Source organism: Fulmarus glacialis, unplaced genomic scaffold (assembly GCF_000690835.1).
Source record: "Fulmarus glacialis isolate BGI_N327 unplaced genomic scaffold, ASM69083v1 scaffold562, whole genome shotgun sequence".
Lineage (NCBI taxonomy): Eukaryota > Metazoa > Chordata > Aves > Procellariiformes > Procellariidae > Fulmarus > Fulmarus glacialis.
This window is the reverse complement of record NW_009197046.1, coordinates 69,766-93,667: the sequence shown is the minus strand read 5'-3', so window position 1 is coordinate 93,667 and position 23,902 is coordinate 69,766. Positions and strand designations below refer to the sequence as shown.

The window sequence follows — 23,902 nt, the reverse complement described above, 5'->3', positions numbered from 1 at the left end:
CCGTCCCCATTCCCTTCCTCCTACATCGGCCCTGCTGGGGCAGCAGCTGCCCCTCTGATTTTGGGGCAAATCCTTGACTCCAAGGGCGAGTGCCTCCGGTACCATGGAGCGCTTCACCGTCTGGGACTACCTGGTCTTTGCGGCCATGCTGCTGGTCTCGGCCGCCATCGGGATCTACTACGCCTTCGCAGGAGGGGGGCAGAAGACACCCACGGACTTCCTCATGGGGGGCCGCAGAATGACCGCCCTCCCTGTTGCAATCTCCCTCACCGCCAGCTTCATGTCAGCTATCACGGTGCTGGGCACCCCTGCTGAGATCTACCGCTTTGGTGCCATGTTCTGCATCTTCGCCATCGCCTACAGCCTGGTGGTGCTATGCAGTGCAGAGATCTACCTGCCCGTCTTCTACAAGCTGGGCATTACTAGCACCTACGAGGTAAGGTGGAGTAGAAGGAGCCTTTCGGCAGACTTCAGGGAGCTGGGGGGCCTCTCATGCCTGCTTTCTATATGTCTCCCCTCAGTCTCTTCCCCCAAATCCCCCTGCACTCTATGCTGCCCCATACCTCCATGCTCCCAAGGGCAGGCTGCAACGTGCTCTGTCCCCAAGTCTTCCCACACTGCCTCCACAGAGAGGAGATGCTCAACCCTGCTGTCTTGGCTCAGGAGCTGTGCACCATGCCAGATCTGTTTCTTCACTCCAAATACTCATTTCAGCAGGTGGACTGTGTGCAGCTTGGATGGTGACGTGTGATTAATGATGTGTAATTAATATACCAAGTGCAGAGCGCAAGAGCATCTAACATAGGAAGCAGAGTTCTCAAATCACGCTCCCTCCAGATAGGTTTCTAAGCTCAGGTGCTGCCACAGAAGTCCCCCTTTGGCAGAGTATACTGTTTGTATACTCTTTGAGAGGTTTTAGGGAGAGACTCTTTCCACATGAGGCTGTTCACACTGGTGAATATCTTCTCCATCATGATTACACACGGAGGTCAGCAATGCTCTGTTTCTGCGAGAGTTTTTTTACTTACACCAAAATATGGCTGAGCTGGTCTTCAGCTCAATGTGTAAGTTAAAGGTATAGCTAGCAGCGCAGAGACATCTGGGGTGGTAGGACACATCACAGGTCGAGTCTGGGTGTTTTGGGCTGAAGAAGCATCTGGTCAGGACTTTCTCCTGATTTAGAAGGTCTGTGCAACCTGTTTATCTTCCTGCATGGAGATAGTTCCTAGCTGCAGATTTGGAGGCAAATTGCTCTTTTCACAGAGGACATTGGGAAAGGGGCACCGGTGCAGGTGAAAGTCCTTGGCTAGCTATTTTGGTCTTTTGCATTTTATTACACTGAACAGGGGCATTGCAGCACTGGAGGCTGAAAACAAGGTTTCTGTTGGTAGACTTAGATAAGAATTCATCAACAGAAATCTCTGGTGGCTTCCAGTGTGTTTTAAACTACTAACCTTTGGACTGTCAGTTATGATGATAGCCTTCATAATTATGACTGGAAACTCACTGATAATCTTGGGGTTAAATCAGAGTGATGCACCTATAAAAGATACATCTTCTATTTGTGGACAGAATTCAGAGATTAAATAACTTTTTGTGTCTGTCCAGGGGTTCAGCACTGCTTCCTTGTGTGAACATGCTCACAGATCATGTTTTAAATGCTCAATTCACGAGTGAGCACTTTGAGATACTTCAGTGTTTGTCGATTGAACAGATTGGCAGGCAAAGGAGATCCCTTTTCTGCAACAACACACCCTAGAAGATTGTTAGGACAGATGGTGAGAAGAAATCTGCCCTACAGCATGACAAACTCATTCAGAGGTTATGCTGGCCCAGGCTAGATAGAAAAATGAGGGTTCCTTTTTTGCAAAAGGCTAGATTTCCACTTACTGGTAGCATATGACGAACTGCTTTGAGCAGTGCAGAAAGTGAGATTACCATGGGAGGAAGCTGCTGACCATTGAAAACCTTCTGCCCTCTCTCGCAACAATTCAGATGGACACACATAATGCCAGAGTTTCCGAATCGACTAAGACTTAGGAATAGCTGTAATGTTTTCTTTTTCTCTCTGATTTCACAATGCAAGTGGGTTCTGTTGTTTGCTGGTACGTCATTGTGAACTTTTAGTTTGCCCTGTGAGGAATCAAGAGTTGGACTCGATGATCCTTGTGGGTCCCTTCCAACTCAGGATATTCAATGATTCTGTGATAATACATGCTGGTCTTTGCCAGGTCACGGTGCACAGCTCCTTGTCTATTGAGTGCCTTGAGGCAGCTGGGTAGCACCAGTTTCCATTCTGCACACTCCATCATATACTGACTAGCTTATGTCTGCTTCACTTCCTCGTGTGTCATTACCCAGTGGTGAGGTCTGTAAAGAAATATCAAATCAAATTGAAAGAGATATCAATCAAGGTGACTCTAGGAGTTTTGGCCATTCATGAAAATGTAAAAACAACACTATGCCCTTTCTGTATTGCTCATCGCTTCACTCTAGTCCTAATAATAGTGCCTAGTTTCGATATAAACATTTGTTTTTTCTTCTCTTTTGCAGTATTTAGAGCTTCGATTTAATAAATACCTGCGCCTCTGTGGAACAGCCCTCTTCATTATACAAACGGCAAGTAAACCTCAAAGCTGTTCTGTGGTCCTCATAACCACCAGGCTAATTCTTCAGCTTAGTGTAACTGGATGTTTTCTCTGAGTGGTTGATGAGGTTACCGCAGTGCATGGGTGGCTGGGAGTAGGGGAAACAAAGCTCTCTCTGCTCCAAAGCAATGAGGTGGGGAGCAGATGCTGGGCTATCTGGCCCTTGGGTCTCTGCGTGCACTGTTGAGCACCCAGAGCAGTCGCTTGACATCAGCGCCATGCCAAGAGACGAGCGACCCTTCACTGCAGGGTAGCAGTGCAAAGAGCAGTTGTTTCCCTGCCTGCTCGAGAAACCCACAAGGGCTTAAAAATGTAAACATGCCTCAATTATCTACAGCGGCAGTTTTCATCCTCTGATCCATGGGTTGTGGGAGTCTGACTAATTCTCAAGGGTCTGTGAAAGGTGACAAAACAAGCTGTCAGCAGCTGTCATTTGCTGCACAAATGTTTGTACCACCACCACTGGAAAAAACCTGGGTGCCTGCAAACTGAGAAGTAGCAAATTACTGCCTTGGGGAATGTTAAACTAAAGCAGTCCCTGCAGTTATTGCTGGTGCAGTTTGCTGTATCCAGCCCATTCAGTGAGTCAGTATGCGACCACAGCTTTTAAATGCACAGTGAGCGTGTGCCAAACGCACCAGAAACAAAAATGTGTTCTTTTCACAATTTTGAAGTGGACTTTTTGGGGAGTTCAAAGGAAGAATGAATATACAATCAGAAGGCTTTTCAAGTTACATGCTTGCTTTTTGTCCTTTTTGTATTTTTTAAGACACACCGTGAGTAACAGGACAGTCACACTTGCACCTGTAAGATGGTGGTCAATGCAGTGTTAATTACTTATTTGAAAAGTGCTGCTTAGCCAGCATTTGTAGATACACAAGTCCATAGGACACTGTTTTCACCAGCAAACATGAAGACATCACAGTTGTGTAAGTTGGAACAAGCCAAGCATAATCTTTGCTTGCAAAGATCAGAGAAATAATTCTATACAACTTAAATATGTGCCCAAGGAAATTAACTAAAGATCTGTAGGTGTCTTTCTGTGCCAAGCACTAACAACTTAACCTGAATAATGAAAAGAATAGTGAGGAAAGGAAACCCCCCGAAGATTTTAATGGTGTAGTTTTAACTGTTCTGTGAATATTGGCATGTGTTTAAAAGAAGAAAAAAAAGAAGGATATGTAGTAATACAACCCGAAAAACCACTGAAGAAGCGGAAATCATCAGTCCTGTTTTAATTTACACAAAAATGTGATCATACTTGTGACAAATTTTAATTTCTGATGGTTCAAAGCTTCTGGCACTTGTTTGCTGCATATGAGAAAGCCACTTTCTCATGCTGACTCCCTGAATGAGCAGGATTGGAGAGAGATGGATTTGATGGATGGACTATTAGATGGATAAGGAATCGGCTGGATGGTTGCATCCAAAGAGTTGCTGTCAACGACCAGTACCGAGTGGTGTCCCTCAGGGGTCTGTACTGGGACAAATACTATTTAATATCTTCATTAATGAGGTAGAGAGTGGGATTGAGTGCACCCTCAGCAAGTTTGTGGATAACACCAAGCTGAGCGGTGCAGTTAATAATGCTCGAGGGAAGGGATGCCATCCAGAGGGAGCTTGACAGGCTTGAGGAGTGGGCCCATGTGAACCTCATGAAGTTCAACAAGGCCAAGTGCAAGGTCCTGCATCTGGGTTGGGGCAATCCCCAATATCAGTACAGACTGGGGGATGGACTGATTGAGAGCAGCCCTGCTGAGAAGGACTTGGGAATACTGATGGATGAAGAATTGGATATGAGCCAGCAACGTGCACTTGCAGCCCAAAAAGCCAATCGTATCCTGGGCTGCATAAAAAGAAGTGTGGCCAGCAGGTCAAGGGAGGTGATTTTCCCCTTCTACTCCGCTCTCATGAGACCCCACCTGGAGCACTGCATCTGGCTCTGGGGTGCCCTGTACAAGAAGGACATAGACCTGTTAGAGTGGATCCAGAGGTGGGCCACAAAAATGATCAGAAAGCTGGAACACCGCTCCCATGAAGAAAGGCTGAGAGAGTTGGGGTTGTTCAGCCTGGAAAAAAGAAGACTGTAGGGAGACCTTATTGTGGCCTTTCAATAATTAAAGGGGGCTTATAAGAAAGATGGAGAGAGGCTTTTTACCAAGGCCTGTAGTGACAGTACAAGGGGCAATAATTTTAAGGTGAAAGAGGGTAGATTTAGTTTGGATATAAGAAAGAATTTTTTTTATGATCAGGGTGGTGAGACATTGAACCAGGTTGCCCAGAGAAGCTGTGGATGCCCCATTCCTGGAAGTGTTCAAAGTCAGGTTGGATGGGGCTTTGAGCAACCTGATCTAGTGGAAGATGTCCCTGCCCATAGCAGGGGGTGTTGGACTAAACGATCTTTAAAAGGTCCCTTCCCACCCAAACCATTCTATGATTCAGCAGTCCACGCTGACAGTCACTGCGTGGTCAGCAAGTCAAGCGTTGACAGGGCTTGACAAGTGTCAGTAGTTGTTGGCTGTGAAGTGATGCAACCGGTGCTGAGGGGGCATTCATCAGGCACTGGTCAGGACTGGCAACTTTCTTTGCATACAACCTGTATATGAAAACCTATAGAGGACTCACGGCACAGAAAGAAACAAACATGCGCACATGCATGCGGGGAGTAGCACACAGGTAGGAATAACTATTTCCCCAGCAGCCCCACTGTCCTTTCTGGCATGTGCTTGTAGTAGGTGCACAGCAAAGGGCCAGGGCAATTTGGTCATGCTGGGTGCAGCAGCCCCTCCACACTCGTTTCCTCCCACAGCTGGATTACCACTCCAGTTACCTCTTGGCTGTCTCCCCAGTGTAGCTGCTGGCCACGTGGCAGAGCTCTGCCATGGGGACTGGATTTGACCTGCTCAAAAGCCATAGCAAGTAATCCAGCGGTTTACCACCTGTGCCTAGGGCAGACTCCACACTCACAGGAAGGGCAAAGGCTTGCTGAATGCTGGGTGACAGCTGATTCTGCTGCTTTTCTGTAAATTAGGGAGTCAGAAGAGTTCAGTCATGGAAAGCTGATGCAAGTCAGGTCAGGACCTGGCTGTGATTTAGATCCTTTGAATCAAGATCACTGACCTTCACAGAAGTCGTCTGCACATTGCAAGCTGTATTCCCCTGAACCATGTCACAGCTGAACTTGTCCTAGTAGTACAAGGCAGTAATAACAGTGGTAAAAAAGCAAACAGGATTTAAAAATATACAAAAATAAATTGTAAAGGATATCAGTGTATGGATCTCATTGTGCCCTCAAAAGTGGATGGAATAGCTCCTTGATTTGTCTATATCTTTACTGTATTGGGTGAAAATACAGATCTGCTGATAATCATGCATGGCTTCATCTTACAGGAGTGTAATTCCTTATAATGCCATCCATAATGACTAACTAATGCTGTATTTTTTGCATTATAGTTGCATCCTGAGAGGCATATTGATCCCAAGACTGAGAAAATAAGTTGTAATAGATTCCTCGGCAAACCGTGTATAAACCTCATCAACTTCCTTTTGCTCTTGTTTCTGCCATATGACAGCAGTTTCAAAGCAATAAAATAAGTCAATTATAAAAGCCGGGAGAAGCTGAAGAGTGATTTGGTATTCAAAAGTCCCTGGTATTTGTTTTAAGAACCCTAGGCTGTGAGACTGCAGTGCTGGTTAGTCTCACACATTCATCTTCTAACAACTGGAATTATTTCTCAACAGTTATGAATTTAGGAAATATAGACTGCATAAATGCTTGAAAAGAAACCATCTCAGAAAGCTATCACCTTTCCAGGAATTTACATTTGATCTTATATCTTTTTTCCCCATCTAGATTTTATACACTGGTATTGTCATTTATGCTCCAGCTCTAGCACTAAATCAAGGTAAGATGAGTATACTGCAACTATTCTTCTACTGTTATAATTTTTTTTGCATATAGTGATCTTTAAGGTCCCTTTCCAACCCAAACCATTCTATGATTCTATGATATAATACTGGTTTGCTTTTTTCGGGTAATGTATACCTAAAGATACAGCTCAAGGCTTGACTATGAAGTCTTCTAAGATTTCTGTTATCCTGATGGGAACTCTGATAGAAGGCCTCCCATTTGTAATCCTAGTCCCTTAGTCGCTACCTGTAAGGAATTACAGAAGAAGCTTGAGGGGAAAATCTGCTCTCATTAACCTCATGCAATATCCTTAGGTCATGGCTACATTCAAAAAAGTTAACAAGACTTAAGTAAATTTTGAAGGCAACGCGGAGACTGAACACACATTTAATTCCCCTGGTTAAGTGCTCTTCTTCAAAAGGAGAGCAAGGCAAAAGTTCTGTAAATATGGTTTTGGGCTGCCTGCAACTGTTTAACTCAGCCTATCATTTTGCCAGGAAAGCCAAATCAATAGCAAAGAGATCTTCAACTTAAGGTGTTTGTTGTGATATCTACAAAATGAAATATTTCCATTTTCTAAATTACTCTTTGCTTTGAAAATGAGCCACATTTATTTTTAAAGGGGAAAAAAGCTTTTATGTGGAGCCGAATGAAACTTTTTATCTGACACAATTAATTTGTCCACTAGGCAAGAAAAGGCAATAACAAAATGCAAATAAAAAATTAATCATTTTGGCTAGAATGAAAATTGTTCTGTTTGCTGGGTTTTTTGGCTTGTTCATTGAACGAAAAGGAAGAAAAAAACCCAACACTGTCTGTACTGGTCTCTTCCGGTGTATAAGTCCCACGGGTTTTATGTCCTTGATGTTTATATTTGCCCTGCAAATACACGTTAAACCAAGCTATGACCTAGCTGGCTGCCAACTAGAAGCAATGATTTTCATTAGTTTTGTTGCAGTGTTTCTAATTAGCCTGAGCTATCTGTCGGGGAGCCCCCAGTGCCCTGCCTGGCAGCGTGTGAGTGTGCCAAGCTGGGGCAGTGAGAGCTTGTATGCCAACCACAGCACAGCGTTGCCTAGCGTAGACATACTGTCATGTTTCCCTAAAAGAAAGAAGAATAAAAGAAAGGCTTTCAGTTTAACACAGTTCTTCCAGACCATGCTTGAACTACTTTGCCTCCGTGGAGCATCCCCATGCTGTTTACCTGCTTAAATCCCTGCCTAAGGACTCTGTGAGACTACCCAGGCACTTCAAAGGAAGGACATGTATTTTAAAGCCTTCCCGAGGGCCTACAAACATATTGGATGTGTTGTTTGGCAGCATTCACATTAAAGACAAATAGCTTCTTAGTTCCTGAAATATATCTAACTTTTTAGCAGTTTCCAATGTCTGTAACAACTGTTTCATTTTCAGAACTGGTTAGGGCGAATCCCCTGGTTTAGACACACAAATCTTTTCATTGCCATTTTTTATTACCTCCTACTTTTGGATTTAACTTATTTCTAGTTTTCTTCAACAACCAGATTGGGGGTGGAAAATCGACCTTCAGTTTTTTTGTCCCCAATGCCTCATTCACACTGGTGCCATTTCCCTCTTTTTCAGTCACTGGCTTCGACTTGTGGGGTGCAGTGGTGACGACTGGCGTGGTCTGCACGTTCTACTGCACGCTGGTACGTGGGCCCTTCGGCTGAGAAAAATCTCTGTTCCTTTCACCATTCACATCAAATATCGAATTTATTGGAAAGTAGCCTAATAACTGGATTACCCGTGGGAGTACATTTCACAGTGTAGCTGTAGCCACAGGGCCATATTCACCCAGGGGCTTCTCTGGATGCAAAGGTAGCCATGATGTGACTCAAACCTTTTCTGTTTTGATACATTCAAACTTCTGTTGTTGCTGAAAGAACAGCAAAAAGATAGATTTCCCTTCCTAAAAATCCTCGTGTGATTTTTCTTCTAATCTGGTAGGGTTTAGCTGAGTAATTTGTCAAGCACCTGCCTACTGCAACTGTAATAGTCCTGTCTGTTATTGAATAGAGCCACTGAAAATAGCACATGAACAGATTGGTTTTTAGATTAGTGTTAATTGACCAAGTGTCTAGAAATTATTAAATGGAACCTCAGTGACAAATTTATTTGTATATGTTGAATTAAATCATGTTTATTTCTATTCACATGAATGGTATGCCTTCAGGAGTTAGTGGTACTGTATATATGTAAGATGAGCACTGTCTGCCAATTTATCTTTTGATACAAACTTCTGAATCAGGTTATGTGGTAAAGGAAATACTAGATTAAACTATGTGTGTGGCCAAAGTAAATTCTAGTGCACTTCAAAAAAGAGCCAGGATGTCCTGAATAGGTTCCAGAATACAATTCCTGTACTCAGAGTACAGAACTATTTCTATTGAAGAAGAAGACGAAATTCATCTATTGTACATAATACGGACAGTAACATTTCTTTTAGTTGAATGTGAGTGCAAAGCAAGAGTGCTGCTGCCCTGTTGTACCTGATATGTGCTGTTCCTCATACAGGGTGGTCTGAAGGCAGTGGTGTGGACAGACGTTTTCCAAGTTGGAATCATGGTCGCTGGATTTTCGTCTGTGATTATACGAGCTGTGGTGGTTCAGGAGGGAATTGGACGCATTATAAATGATTCCTACTATGGAGGAAGATTAAACTTCTGGGAGTGAGTTTGTACTCGCAGATGATGTGCCTCTTTATTCCTACAAATAGAGCCCATGTGACTAACTGTGAAATTAAATTGCTGTTGAAGGAGGAGGAGGGGAGTTGTTGTGACCCAATTTTTATGTGTTTTTAAACAAGCTTACCTAGTTTGAGGGATATTTTTTAGGTTTTACACTATGCAAAATCCTGTAAAGGGCAAAACCTTTTTACATTGTCAAGTAGGTGTTTTAAGGATACATTTTGGATTCCATTGAAAATGAATGGTGAATAGGAGAGGGCAATCGTATTTATACTTATAATTTGCAAACAGCTGATTTGGCATTTCAGCTGCTGAAACAAAACAACTGGGAAAATAATAGTTTTTGTCTAGTCTGAAAACAGAAAATGTTTTTCTTTTCCCTGAAAGAAAAATTAAAAGTAGTTTTAACAGTATTTTACTCTCCATTATTGTAACTAATCATAGCCTACAAATACCATTTTGCATTCATTCTGACAGTGTTGAACCAAAAACCACTTTAAGTTAAAAAAAAAAGTTATTGTACTTTTGATGAGAAACTTCACCCAGTGCTATTTGTGAAAGTTTAGTGTGACAAGTATTACCTTTTGTCCTTTTGTCTGTCAGTTCACAGTATTCATCAGGTTGTTCTGTAAAATTCTTCACCAGGTTCTTCAGTAAATAATTCATCTGTGGGTATTTTTTTTTCTTCTCGTGAACAGTCATTTTTTCAATCTGTTTGGCTGATTTGCAGTGATTGTACTGCATTGTTTCTTCCCCCAGCCACAGAGTTCACAGATGGGGAAAGAAAAGGAATAAAGGCATGTAATAGGTGAAATAATATTGCATTGTTCATGAAGATAAGCATAACTTATTGCTATATTAAAGTGTGATTTAAAAAAATATCTATTTATGGCCATTCAAAATCGGTTATTCACTTAGAGCTAAACGAGCAAAATGTTTTGCAGAGGCTCTCTCCACAAAGGCTGGGCGTGCAAACACACCTTTATATTGGTGTCAGACTGATGTCCTTCTAGATAAGCAGTCATATTAGACTTTTTACTGGAACATCATTTCATCACAACAATCACAGGCATCATACAGCTTTACATAAGACTGTAGTTTATAGGCAAATAAATCAGTTAAATTTCACCTTTGGACAGATCAGAATGTTTCACTAGATCAGGATTTCAGCTCTGAGTTTTAAATTTGCTTTCCATGAGTTCAGATTTCACATACCTGAATGTTCAAAATCTGGCCAAATTAAGAGAGTTTGTATTAGACCAAGTATGAGGAATTTTTTTCTCCTAGCCATTAAGGTCTTATAATGAGAAGATTTTCATATTCTGAATTTGTTTTCTCTTTTCCCTCTCATTGTAGCTTTAATCCCAATCCTTTGCAAAGACACACCTTCTGGACGATTGTTATAGGTGGGACCTTCACGTGGACTGGCATATATGGGGTCAACCAGTCTCAAGTACAGAGATACATGGCATGCAAAAGCAGGTTCCATGCAAAAATGTAAGTCTGCCTACAGTAACTCTTAAAGTCTGAATTTAGCACTGACTGTTCTTTATAAGGGAGATTTTTTTAAAAGGAATGTTTTTTGTCTATATAAACCCCATTTGTAAAGGGTAACAACTTTCGCTTTCTGTTTTGTGGACCAGGTAGAAGACAAATCGGCACAATAAATACTAGTATTTGAATTACATATAATTGCTGTAATATTGAACTTTATGCCAGAATGTTTCACTTTGTCACTATTCTTGCATACAAATAGCTGCATTAAGTTTATATGCAACCTGAAGACCAAATAATATAGTACTTATGCTGAAGCCGTATCAAGACAGCATCTTGAATTGCTCCTCTACTAAACGTAAATCATTGTGTGAGAATTTTGCATAAGTAAAGACTAAAAGATTTTTCCATCCTGATGACTGTATGCATGAGAAAATGCAGAAATGTTTTATTCAGTGATAAAATTGCTGAGGAATCATATATTTTGTTTTCATAACAATAATGAATTTTTTTTCAGGAATTCACTATGGAAACTGGCAGAGAGTTCTGTTTTCTCTGAGTTTAAACAGTTCTGATCAGCCTTTACTCTAGAATAGAGTATATTTACTAGCTCTATTATCTTACCTTTATCTTTAGTATCATTCCAGTAGTTCATAACTCAGGATTTAAGAATTATTAGTGAGCTCATAAAGTCTATTTATAGGAGAAATATATAAATGCACATCATAACTATAGTCCCTATAAATTCTATAATACAGTGACATACAGAGAAGGAGTTTTACTTCATAAAGTCTGCAGAATACCCACAAAATCATGCACAGTTTAGAGCTGAAATATTTTGGTTATGGCAATAATGAAGAATCTACTTTTCAGTCATTTACGCTGCAGACGGGAATGAACTGATGCTCATCATCAGCCACATCTCCAGCATACAGTGCCACATCTCCAATACACCACATGGCTTCTCCACAATCTCTGGTGCATGGCTGGGTTCCAGAGTCTCAGCGCTGCAGAGGCAGGAGGTGCCTCCCACATCTGTAATGCTGCCTGGTGTGATTGCATATAGGAAAACACTTGCATACATTGTGCCAGATTTGTGTGCCAGTGAGACTGTTCTTCCTGAGCACCTGCTCCACTTAGGGCTGTGCTCCTCGCTCGCACCCTCCCTACCCTCTTTGTAAGGAGGGACACCTCCACGGCATCCCAGAAGCAAAGTGCGGCCAAGGGGAATCTGGCACCATGGCAACTTCTGGGCAGATTTTCTGAGCTTTGCAGCAGCTTTATAGCTCATACCGTATTAGTGGTGGCACAGCCTTAATCAGTGAAGTCCTCTCCTGCTGGCATGGGTGGTTGGACTCCACGGCATCTTGCTTGTGCCTCGCTTGTGCGGGGAATTCCCCCTGCATGGAGAAATCATTTTGTATAATGGTTGCAGCTTGTCACAACTATAAACACTGTGGCGACTATCTAGTTCATTTACCAATGTAATTAGAGACATCTGGCAAGTCACTTTGGTGGCCTGCACCTCTTATTGCCATTTAACGTGTACATAGAAGTGTAAAATGTCATCAGGTCAAAGTAATAGGGTTTTGTACCCCTGTGGCATTTACTGTAAGGCTTTATAAGAGACAGCACAATAATAAGTCAGAGCTGAGAAAATAATTCTTTCACAGATCCCAACTTGCAGTTTTTGGGAAGGCCTTTAACAGCGGCACAAGACTAGGAATTTTCTCAGGCTTTGGGAAAGGATTTCACCCCATTCAAGAAACACACCAGTAGGTGGGAGCACACGCTGTCATCCTCAAGCAATAACTAGGCAAATTGAACATAATGCTCATATATGAACAATAACAGGCACTCAGAGCAGGAGAGCTATATTTTCAGAAAAATATGGGCTACTAACACATTTTTCTCTACTTTCCTTTCAAGGTCATCATGTGGCATGTTTCAGTGCTAAAATCTCGGAGCCAGCCTGAAACAACTGAAAATAAGCCTTGTGCAGTCACAGTGCTTACTTCACCCAAACTCCACCCCATGTTACTCCCCCAGAATTAATGGGAGCACCTCCCTCCAATAAGGCTACAATTATTATACTCCAGTGCTTAGTCATGGGGTTTACCATGAGCAGGGATGTAAATCAGAAGAAAAAAAAAACAGCTTTCTTTCCATTGTCAAACACTGACACAGTTTAAAAACAAGAATTGCCAGATTCAGGCAAAGAATTTCTTTTGCTTCTATGTGTTTCTCTTGACTTTCTAATCTTTACTACGGGCTATAGGCTAATATTGCTATTACATCTGTTCAAAAGATTTGGATTGATTTAACTCATTGCTTAAATATTATGCTAAATCAGCTTATATCAAGGTAGATTATGCTGATGCAGGAACAGCTTCAGCTAAATGGGTGCAAGACATCCAACCAATATGTAAGCATCTATAAGAAAAGGACTACTTCATTTTTACTAAATTAGTCTAGACAGAAATTTAAAGTGCTGCTGGTTCTGTGTTTAGACCATCCCAACTGCAAATACAAAGCATAAATGCAGAGTTTCCCCTACTATGTGTAAATCAGCTTTTATTTATATAGGTCTTAAAAGAGTTTATGTTGTGCTTGCCAATAATTCTTCTACGATATGAAACTGATAGTTCAGCTAGTTAATCTACATTATGCCTTTCTGAAAATGTCCATTTCAATGCCCAACAAGGCCTATGAAGTTAGGTTTACTTCTTCATTCATCTTGATGGTCCTCTAGAGCAGTCCAAAGGCTGGTGCCCCTTACCTTCTTCAAACTGAAAGCACTAAAAGGCATCCTGAAGCATTGCAAGCATGGATATATTTGCAGAGAAACCAAAGGTCCTCCCAGTGGAGGTCTTAGCAGTTGGCAGAGGTCCATGGTATGTGATCTGTCAGGCAGTTAAATCACTATCAGCAAATGGTACACAGATAACTGGGAAGCAACTGCTGGAAAGGAACTCTGTTTTTCATGGCCAAGTTCCTGGTGGGTGTGTTTGCTCGAACTGACCACCCTAGGTGAGAACTTTGTGACCCAGGAGTCATCAAGAACTGAGAAACATTTGAGAAGATCGGATAGTTAGATGGAAAGGAAAAGCCCTCACTGGGTGAGAAGAACAATTTGTTTTTCACTGGCAACAGAGGCTGCCTGTTGTGTGTGGCAAAACCAGCATTAATGCCTGATGAAAACACATTTCTGCGCTCAGCGTTAGCTGAAGCTGCCGTCAGGACGTGGGGAGGCAATGGGGCTACTGGACCATACCAGGCTCCAAGTTGTTTAATCACTAAAGAGGAAGCTCTGGGGTTGGTGGCAACCCCCTGCTCTCTGGAAGTGGCAGCTGTAGGTGGCTTCAGACCCGGTCCCAGGTCCCAGTGCCTCGTTGCTGCCTCCCATGGAGGCTGTCCCGGGAGGAAGTGGGGGATTTGTTGCTTTATAAGCGCAACTCCAGCATTGTGTAAGCGTGGCACTGCGGCTGCAGAGGCAAAGGAGTGCTGGTGCTGACTAAAAGTACCCCACACTTTGATCTGGGGCACCCCGCCTTACAAATTTATCTGGGGTTTGTCTTTACCAAGGGGTGTGGCAAGGGGGGACGAGCGTCTTCTTGCCAGCTGCCTGCAATGTAAAGCTCGTGCACATGATGAAACGTGGGGACTGCTGTATCGCTCCCATCATCTCCCGAGCAGACTTTGTCAGGGGTGGGCACTCAGACCGTACCACCAAAACCAGAAGTGTAATTCGTATATTTAAAAAAGTGATCTCACACTGGGTGAAACACTGGGAGCCGTATCGTGACTCCGTTTCTGGCGGGCAGCCACTGACCAGGAGGTCTCCTCGGTGCTGGCTCTTGCTCCCTTGGGCCCCGGTGGGGTCTTGTAGGACGACAAGCTCTGACATGGTGTTTCTGTGCGTGTTGATGCAGGTCCCTCTACATCAACCTTCTGGGCCTCTGGATGATACTGTCCTGCGCGGCGCTGTGCGGCCTGGCCCTCTACTCCATCTACAAGGACTGTGACCCGTGGTCAGCAAAGAAGGTGTCGGCATTCGACCAGGTAGGGCCCCATGTTTCAGGGGAGGGTGGTGAGGGGGCATCCTTCCTCTGCAGCCATAATAACCAGACTGGGTGGTTCAAGAGCCGGGGGTTGGGAATAATGACATGCCCGAGTCCCGTATCAGGCGAGTCTGTAACACTGAGGGATTAAGCTGAGACCATGGCGGGAGGGAATACATTGGAGAAAGCAGTAGACCTGTCCTCGGCACTGTTCAGTCCCTGTGTCCCCCGGCTGTCCCAGAGCTGCAGGTCTCTCAGTGCCAGGTAAGGAGGGCGGCAGGGAGAGCAGCGACGTGGAGAGTGCTCAGTCCACCCACTTCTGCAGGTATTTGGGTTTTTCACCCGAAATGGGCCTGGGAGTGCCAGCATTGCGTGAAACTGCTTCAGAGAGAAGCTAGGGGAGGGGGCTGCTGCTGGGGACAGCTGAAACGAGCGGTGCCTATGTGAGAGTCTGCAGGCCCTTGCGAGCTGCTTTTTATCACCCAACCTAAACCACTCTGTGCCAAGGGAGGTGAAAGCCTTTTCAGACTCAAAACATAATCGTGCCCGAACCATATGCCTGGAAGAAGGCTACCAGCAGGTAATTCTTTGCTAGCAATGGTGAATCCTTCCCTCCTTTGGAGGAGAGCTGGGTAATCAAACCGCATCATACCATGCTGCAGAGAAGCCACCTTGTAACTGATGGGCAGCCTCTCCCTAAACAGGCCCGGAGCAGGAGATTTACCCGAGGAACAAGAGCTTTAGGAGTCCATAGACTGACCAGAGTCAGGGCCCAAGGAAATCATACAAGTCTTTTTTTTTTGTATGTTTATGCCTGGGATAATTGTAGGCTCTGGATAAGTCCCCACGGACAATAGCTGGAAAACCAGGAGAAGAGCACAGACAACAGAGTACTTGAGGAAGGACCACCTGGTCTTTAAGGGTAGAATAAGATGAGATATGGAAAACCACGTCATTCCTGCCAGGTGGAAACTGGAAGCAAGATACTAAAAAGACCAACTTGTCCATGGAAAAATTATGGTTCACAGGAAGAAAATCTTGAGATCTGTATCTCTTTCCAGCACTCAGATCTTGCAAAGGTCAACAAATGGCACACGGTTTCCATACGGAAATTGTTCTCAGGTACCCTGCGGTTATTGAACTGTATCTAAAAACCTTTTTGTGGAGTCAACAGCAGACATAAGCATCTACTGTGGCACCCAAGCCCAACAGAGTGATGTACAATACAGGCTATCTGCTGACCAGCACTAGTTTCCTGTACCATCATCACTAGAACGCAAGTCTGACAGCATGGCTATAGGCTCACCTCAGTTGGGTGGTCTAAGCAGACTTTGCTGTATCTCCAGTGGATGTTTTAGGATTGGTTTTCTCTGTAGAAAACCAATAAATAGTGCAAGATTCAAAATTAGAACAGCTGGGCAGACTGCCAGTGAGAACACTGTAACAAAAATAATACAGTGAAAAAAAGAAAAATTAGAGCAAGATAGTAATATTTCTTACTCTCTGAATTTTTCAGCTAATGCCATACCTAGTTATGGATATTCTCCACGATTTTCCAGGACTGCCAGGGCTTTTTGTGGCTAGTGCCTACAGTGGAACATTAAGGTAATTTAATAATTAGAAACCTAGTGTCTTTTTCTTTTTCTTTTTTTGTTAGAGCTAAAGTTGCATTTATACTAAAACCTTTGCATTTCATTTCTTTGCCTAGCTAATTTTTGTTCTTTAAAAAAAGCACTATAAGCTCTTTGATGATGCAGCAGAGTGAGAAGCAAAAATCATTCCAACAGTGGCTATCTGAGGTCCTAAGACTCAAAGCTGTTTCAAGTTCCCTACTAACAGTGTGAGGAAACAGCTAGCCAGACGTGATGTACAGCACTAACAAATCCTCCTCTCTGTGCTTTTAAAGTCGCTCTGCATAGGAATTTTTAAGTAATATAAATGGGTGGTTACACAAAATAGCTACAGTTTGGGGGAATTTCCTACTGCTCATCTTTAATTTTCCAGTTTCAAACCTGCATAACTTTAAAGCCATCTCTCTTTCATCATCCCTGATCTTTAGAGTCTTGTTTACAAAAGACTTTCTGGACTGCCAGTTGTCTTGAATGAACCCCGTGAAAACAACAATCACTATCTATTTTTACTGAAGGAGACAAATCAATCCCCTTCTATCCCATAGTGGGGAGTGTTTTGTTCAGCTTTCCGAAAGGGCATCTTTTAGGAAACATCGCCTCTCTCTCGAGGAAGGCTGTGAACAACAGTAAGCAGATAAAAATGAGGAAACTTAAGAATGTGACACCAGAATAATTTTTTTGTTCTGAGTACTTGTAGCTACATAAATAGAGGGAACAGCCAGGATATTTGTTTTTTACGTGCTGAGGAAAAGCTGGTGGCTTGCAAGAGCAAGGTACACGTAGACACAAGAACACCTGACTGGCTTTGTGCCTTAGGAGTGCTGGTTTCTCTGACCCCATAGGGAGCCTGGGGTAGTTCAGTTTGGACTAGATGCCTAATTTTTAGATGAGTATAACTAGATTATCTGAATCCTCCTCTGAGAGTGCATTCAAAGTAATCGATGACCTGCATGTAGGAATTTTACCTACCCAGATATATACTGTGTATCATTTGTGAAGGTATTACGTATACCAGTAGTGTTTACAGCTTAGCCACATGTAATTGGTATTTTCATTGACTTCTCCAGGCCCATCTTTTCATCAAGATTTGCCTTATCTTTACTAAGAGCAATTATTTTAAACACTGTTTGTAAGCTATTAACTGCATCACCTGGAATAATAAGTTATTTCAACCAATACAGCAGTTACATTAGTTTTCTGACACTGTTCTAGACAGTGACAGTTTTTCTCTGCCAGTAACCCATCTGTTATCTATGATTTCAGCTTCTAAGATAAAAAAATTGTAAAAATCTTGCCTTCTGTAGTACAGTGTCCTCCAGCATCAATGCTCTGGCTGCCGTGACTGTCGAAGACCTCATTAAGCCAAACTTCAGATCCCTCTCTGAAAAGAAGTTGTCATGGATTTCCATGGGGATGAGTATGTCTGGAAAATATCTTTTCCACTTTTGCTTACAAAGTGAGGGCTTGATTCAGATCTCGCTTATGGCAGCATAAGTAAGGAGTAAGTGCATTCACACCAATAGGACTACATTGGTGCAATACTTGGGGGAGACGAGATCAGCTGCGTAGGTTTTACACAGAATGGGGGACAAGCTATTTCAAGTGAGCATAAGAAAAAATAGCAGCCCTCTTCTTTCATGTCTAAGGAGGAAAGATGCACTGCATCTGTGTTCAATATTGATTCACAATACTACAAAGCCAAATGTCTCAGCCTGAAACAGCTGTTATTTTTCTTTCATCTGTCAAAAATGAGAAGCGTAGGGAACAATTTTGTAACAAACCTTTTGAACTGAGTGATATGCGACAATAGCATTGTGTCCCAATAACATTCAAGAGAACGAGAAACCTCATGTCTTCTCTGATATACCCTCAGTCTGTTTAGCTCCTCTGTTTAATATAGCTCAAAGAAAGGGTCAGAACTAGGCTGAGCAGATGCTTTAAATCTCTGAAGTGCAATTGCTGTCTCTGCTGTTGTGACCAGCTGTCTGTGACCAGCTGCAGGTGTAGCCCAAGACAGTGTTTGTAGTAAGCGTGGAAAAACCACAGTCCCGAGATGGTGTCATAGCCCATACTAGTGAGCACAGCAGACTGGTGGCAGGTGACAAGTATTAAATATTTTCACCTGAGAGCCTTTTCTTAAACATTATTGCAAACAATGTTTGTGCCAAAATTGTTGTTGGTCTTACCATGAGCTGCCTAACATATCACATTAAACAGTGGGATTAACCTATTGCTTGTGCAGTGAAACTCAACAGGGGTGGAGGTGGAAAAAACAAATAAGCCTGTGTCATGGGTCCTGGGAAGAGACACTACGTCCTGGTATGCCGGGATGTTCTTTGTCATGGCGCCAGCTCCCAATAATCTGCCAGCATTTACTTTCTTGCACCAAAGACTTTAGAGCGAGAAGCAAAAATCATTCCCTTAAAGTAAGGACTATGACCCAGGAGATTAGCTGAGAAATACCAACAATACATGTGGTATTGCCACTATGGCTAATCCAGAGAGCTGCCATTTATTAACTAACCTTTAATAATATACAGGAAGAGGATTTTGTCAAGTCTGCATTATGTTCTTTTAATGTAAACAGAAACCTGACCTTTTGGCCAATTCAGGCTCTCTTAGAAAAAAACCAGATGCTAGAAGGTTTGTTTTGGAGATGTCAGGGACCATGCTGGGTTAGACAGAAACATTTCCATTAGTGATTTTCAAACTTCGGCAGATTTATGCATCATTTTGCCTTTCCCACATAGGCCTGTTTTATGGCGGAGTCTGCATCGGTATGGCTGCGCTGGCATCTCTCATGGGAGCCTTATTGCAGGTAAGTGTCAGACTGCTTTTTCATGCCCATGTTGAATGATCCACAATGAATTACGTAAGAAAATAATTGCTGGATACCATTATGAGATTAATTTTTATTCTTTGTTGTGTACTGGCCTCAAACAGCCCATGGCTCAGCCTCTGCTCTAAGCACCCATGTAACTATACCAACTCCTGCCACCTGAGTACACACCAGTTAAAAAACTCTTAATTCCCTTCTCAACATCTTCCCTTCTTGCCACGTTGGAAGCTTTAACTTTCTTGCACAGCACCTGATAGCAGACTCTCTTCCTTCCTCAGGCAGCACTCAGCATTTTTGGCATGATCGGTGGCCCCCTTTTAGGACTGTTTACCTTGGGAATCCTCTGCTCCTTTGCAAATGGAATTGTAAGTAGAAATTTAAAGCCCTGTTCGTCCAAAATTGACAATTTTGTGCGTCTCCTTCCCCCTCTTCCCCCAGTGATTTTGTGTTGGGCAGCAAGGGAGATGTCTTTGATACTTTCCATGAGGACATTTCCCCTTGCTCCCTTTCCTCCTTATCCCAAGGAAGTGATGAACAGGGCTGTACAGGAACTTGAATTTCCATCCCATTAAGAGATTTACATGACCAAAGGGGAAAAAAAAAATCTGAATAAAAATGAAACTTTGGCAAGGATTTCTGGAAAACACAGCTTTAGAAGCAGGGAACAATGTGTCTTGAAATGTAGCTGAAACCAGTAGACTCAGAGAATGCTGGTCTGTCTGAGCAAAAGGGGCTCAGGCTGGGAAAATGGGGTCCAAGCACTTGCAGACTGAATTGGGGTGTTCTCAGTGTGCTTCAGTATTGTGCAATTAGCATTTCTAGAGGAAAAAGCTATTCCATCAAAAAATGGGTTTGACAAACTTTGGGAATATGGTCCATATAGTCTGGCAGGATTGAGATTTAGTAAAATTCACTAATCGCTAACCTTTACCTCTTTGCAGTTGCAAATTTTTATGTATATACTAAAAAAAAAAAAAACAACCCCAAACAAAAAACAAAAACCAAACCCTAGCTGTCAGCCAAAAAAAAACCCCACCCTGAAGTGGAAGAGACTTTTGCAAAAACAGATCACATGAGAAAAAGGAAAAATTGCTTCTGTATTTGTTCAAGGAGGGCCTCAAATAAAACAGTATTTTCCCATATAGCATGCAGTCCAAAGCTATCCTTCGACTGTAAAGGCATAGTGGCAAAATAAAAAGAGGTATGCTCGTGAGCTGTGAGTAAACACTGTATTTCCCAAAAGGGGAATGAAGTAAACTCCCCAGCTCTCCCTAACTGTATATTTCATTTTTGCTATGGAGCCTACAGTTTACATTATCTTGACTGTTTCTTACTCATCTAGGTGTTGTTTTTTTCAAATATCCTTTTGCTTTTCATGTAAATCCAAGTTTAATTTTCTGTTTTGCAGGGTGCATTTGTGGGTCTCATCAGTGGCTTTGTTATTTCACTTTGGGTTGGAATTGGATCTCAGATTTATCCTCCACTCCCAGAGAGGACCAAGCCACTACATCTCTCAACTGCAGGCTGTAATATATCCTCAGGAAATTTGATGTCAACAGAAAGTCCATTAACAACAGTCTTCAACACACCAGCTGCAGAGAGGTATATAAGTTCATCATGTGCAATCAACAAAGCATGTATTTGTTTTAAAGCAACACGAACATCTGTCTAGCATTTGGGTTACTATACCTATCCATCCCTGGTTTACCTACCAGGCTGTTTAAGATAAAGCAGTTTTCTCTGATTTTTTTTTTTTTTTTTCCTATCAGAGTGAAGTTTGTCTGAGTTACCCCAGAACAGAATTCAAAATGAATCTTCCTATTGATCTGAAAGGCTTCAGTTCAATATTTGAGTCTAAAGGCTTGGATACGCCTTACCGGGAACCATGTTGTTAAAGAAAGCATAACATTTATAGTTATTGGATTAACTCCCACGATCTGTCACATGAGTTAAAGTAGTAGGCAGTTAAAGGGCAATTTGCCAGTTTAACAGCTCTACCTACAACAGGAAATTCAGAAGAGGGCATAATCTGTATAATGGGCAAAATATAAGGGATTTTCCTCCCCTCTCCAATTACCATATGTCTTACTTTGGACAATCACAATTAAGTGTAACAGTTATGAAAGACAATATAGGGAACAACAGGAACAGAAGCTGAACAAACACAGTTGTAGGCATTCCCAATCCTTACACCTTAGAGCATTGTACAATCAGCAACAGATACTCTGGTACACTCATGGGTGCCCAACATCCAGTTTCATGTACTACACCTCTCACATGAGGCCTCCAGCATTGCTCTTGGCTGTGGGGAAGCAACTGTTGCAACAGAGCACATTGTCAGAGAGAACAAAAGAAGGTGTAACAGCCAGAAACAACAGGGCAACTGTTTAGAGCTGCACATGGCTGATTTCCTACTTTTTTTTTTTTTTGAGTCCCCTCCTTTAAATCTCCCCCCCCCCCCCCCCCCAAAGAAGTTATTCCTTCATCTGGAGTGCTCAGCTCTGCACTAGATTCCTAGCAGAGACAGGACTGTCCTGTTTTACCTGCTCTGTCCCACGCATTGCCTCACTGTACTGATCAGTCTCCTCCCCTATTGAAGGAACCTGTCCTGCAAATTTAAGAGATTTTCAGTGCACATTTTATTGTATGGAGGTAGTTCAACCAGGTCACTTGGTTCAGAAGTAACTCTGTATTTATACTGTCTGGAAACAGACAACAATTTTCAAGCTGCTTGGAATAGGAAAGCAGGAATTAACAATTTTTCTGCTCTTTTTCAGACCTGCCCTGGCAGACAACTGGTATTCCTTGTCTTATCTCTACTTCAGCACACTTGGGACACTTACCGCAGTAGGTGTGGGAATAATTATCAGCCTCCTAACAGGTACTAGTTCCAGAACTGTGATTTAATGTGTCTTAGATCTCTTTGGAACTAAGACTGCCAGAGAGCTCTCATTGCCACAGGAAGAGCTGGAGACCCTATTGCAAATGTTGTATAAAGGTTACCATCCTAACTCTCATTTCCTCCCCTCAGCCCTTCTGCATCCTACTCCTGGTCTTTGCTCACAGCAAAGGTTACTTCAAATTTCTAAGGAGAAAGAAGTTTCAGCAGTTTTTTTAACCTGAGGGGCAAAAAAGATAAAAGTCATCTGTCTTTCTTGTTTTATTAGATGCCAGCAGGGGCTGGAGGTTTAAGGGTTGTCCCTGAACATGGCAACAACTCCAAGCAAGGAGGTACACCCATGCTTCTAGAGGACAAAAGCAGTTTTACTTTGAGTGAGTTCAGAGCGCTCAAGGGTTATTGTCTGCACCTGTACAGTGCATGCTGTTCAGCACATTCCCCAAGCACGTACCTAAGAGCTGCAGACCCTGCGCATGGCTATATTAGCTTCTTTGTCAGTTTCCCTGTACTATTTGTGCAAGGGGCAAAAAGCAGCACCCCACAGGTAAGAGTGGGGACTTCAGTTCCAGCCCATGGCCTCACTACTTTTGCATCTAGGTGAGACGCAAAGTATACCTGTCATCCACCTCATGCATGGCAGAAATAGCACAAAAGCAGCTGCTCTCACAGCTTTCCCCAGTACGCCCAGCCAGATTCCTATGATAGCCCTCATCTTTGAGGCTGTTAGATTTCAGACCTATTAGTCTGACCTACTTCAGGACTATGAAACTCCAAACCCAGCAGATAAACTCACTTCCATTAGCTTTCCTGTGCCCTGCAACTAATAAGCACAAGTTACACTTCTACCATTTTCTTTTCCTTGTGAGTTTCTAGAGAATTTGCTCCCCCCTTTCTTCCCATCACAAGCTCTTCCTATTGCTATAGTGATGCTTATAGACAAATTTTGCCTCTTACCAGGTTGGGATCAGGTCATCCACAGGCCATGAAACAAAGCATGAAAACTGAGCAACTCAGTAAATCCAGATGAGAAATCCTCAGCCCAAGAAACAGACACCCCAAAGAACCAATCCAACCACAACATCACCCTGCCTTTTGCAGAGCAAGATCCCATTTAAGGCTCAGGTGGCAATCAGAGCTAATTCCCAGCACCTGCATCTCCTTTCTTTCCCACACACATTCCCACACAAGAATAGTTAATCTTCATGCCTTAAAAATGCCCAAACATCCCATTAACCCTCATCCCCCGATCTTGGGGCTGCCTTTAAATAACTCGCTATAAAAATTGCTGGCGACTCTGGAGATGAGAGTCTTGCTGACAGGGAGCTGAGGACTGGGGCTCAGGCCCAGAGCCGCACTTGGTACCACAGCTCCCGGACTAGCAGCATGGTCCCAGATATCATTCTATGGGATTCATCGTTTCCTGATTATTGTCTTGTGTTTTTTATACAATAAGAAATCTGAGGAGGATCTAGGAAGCTCTGGGAGATGGCTAAGGCATTTCAAGTAGACCTTGAGGATCATTTTATATTTTCAGAGGTGCAGGGTTTACATCGTTGTAAAGAAATGATGCCCAAGGCCTGTGATTGCTTGATGGCTTTTGCTGCATGACTCTGTCCTGCTCACCTGGCCTGGTGCCCATAGCTGGGCTCTGACATATCATTTGTGTGTGGAAACCTGGCTGATTGAAACCTGTGTATTTTGCAGGAGGACTA

The 23,902-nt window shown here is 42.8% G+C and overlaps 1 protein-coding gene across 1 annotated transcript in view; it reads left to right on the top strand.

The window, feature by feature from the left end:
- Positions 1-103: 103 nt before the first annotated feature.
- Positions 104-23,902, top strand: part of SLC5A8 (solute carrier family 5 (sodium/monocarboxylate cotransporter), member 8) — a 26,073-nt gene continuing 2,274 nt past the window's right edge. Inside the window, exons 1-14 of the mRNA XM_009572386.1 lie at positions 104-436; positions 2,554-2,619; positions 6,502-6,553; positions 8,161-8,228; positions 9,094-9,248; positions 10,623-10,763; positions 14,693-14,822; positions 16,338-16,426; positions 17,757-17,869; positions 19,203-19,270; positions 19,570-19,656; positions 20,700-20,893; positions 22,069-22,172; positions 23,895-23,902. The exon at positions 23,895-23,902 is cut by the window's right edge and continues 87 nt beyond it. Coding sequence (XP_009570681.1) covers positions 104-436; positions 2,554-2,619; positions 6,502-6,553; positions 8,161-8,228; positions 9,094-9,248; positions 10,623-10,763; positions 14,693-14,822; positions 16,338-16,426; positions 17,757-17,869; positions 19,203-19,270; positions 19,570-19,656; positions 20,700-20,893; positions 22,069-22,172; positions 23,895-23,902 — 1,608 coding nt within the window. The remainder of the gene's footprint in view (positions 437-2,553; positions 2,620-6,501; positions 6,554-8,160; positions 8,229-9,093; positions 9,249-10,622; positions 10,764-14,692; positions 14,823-16,337; positions 16,427-17,756; positions 17,870-19,202; positions 19,271-19,569; positions 19,657-20,699; positions 20,894-22,068; positions 22,173-23,894) is intronic.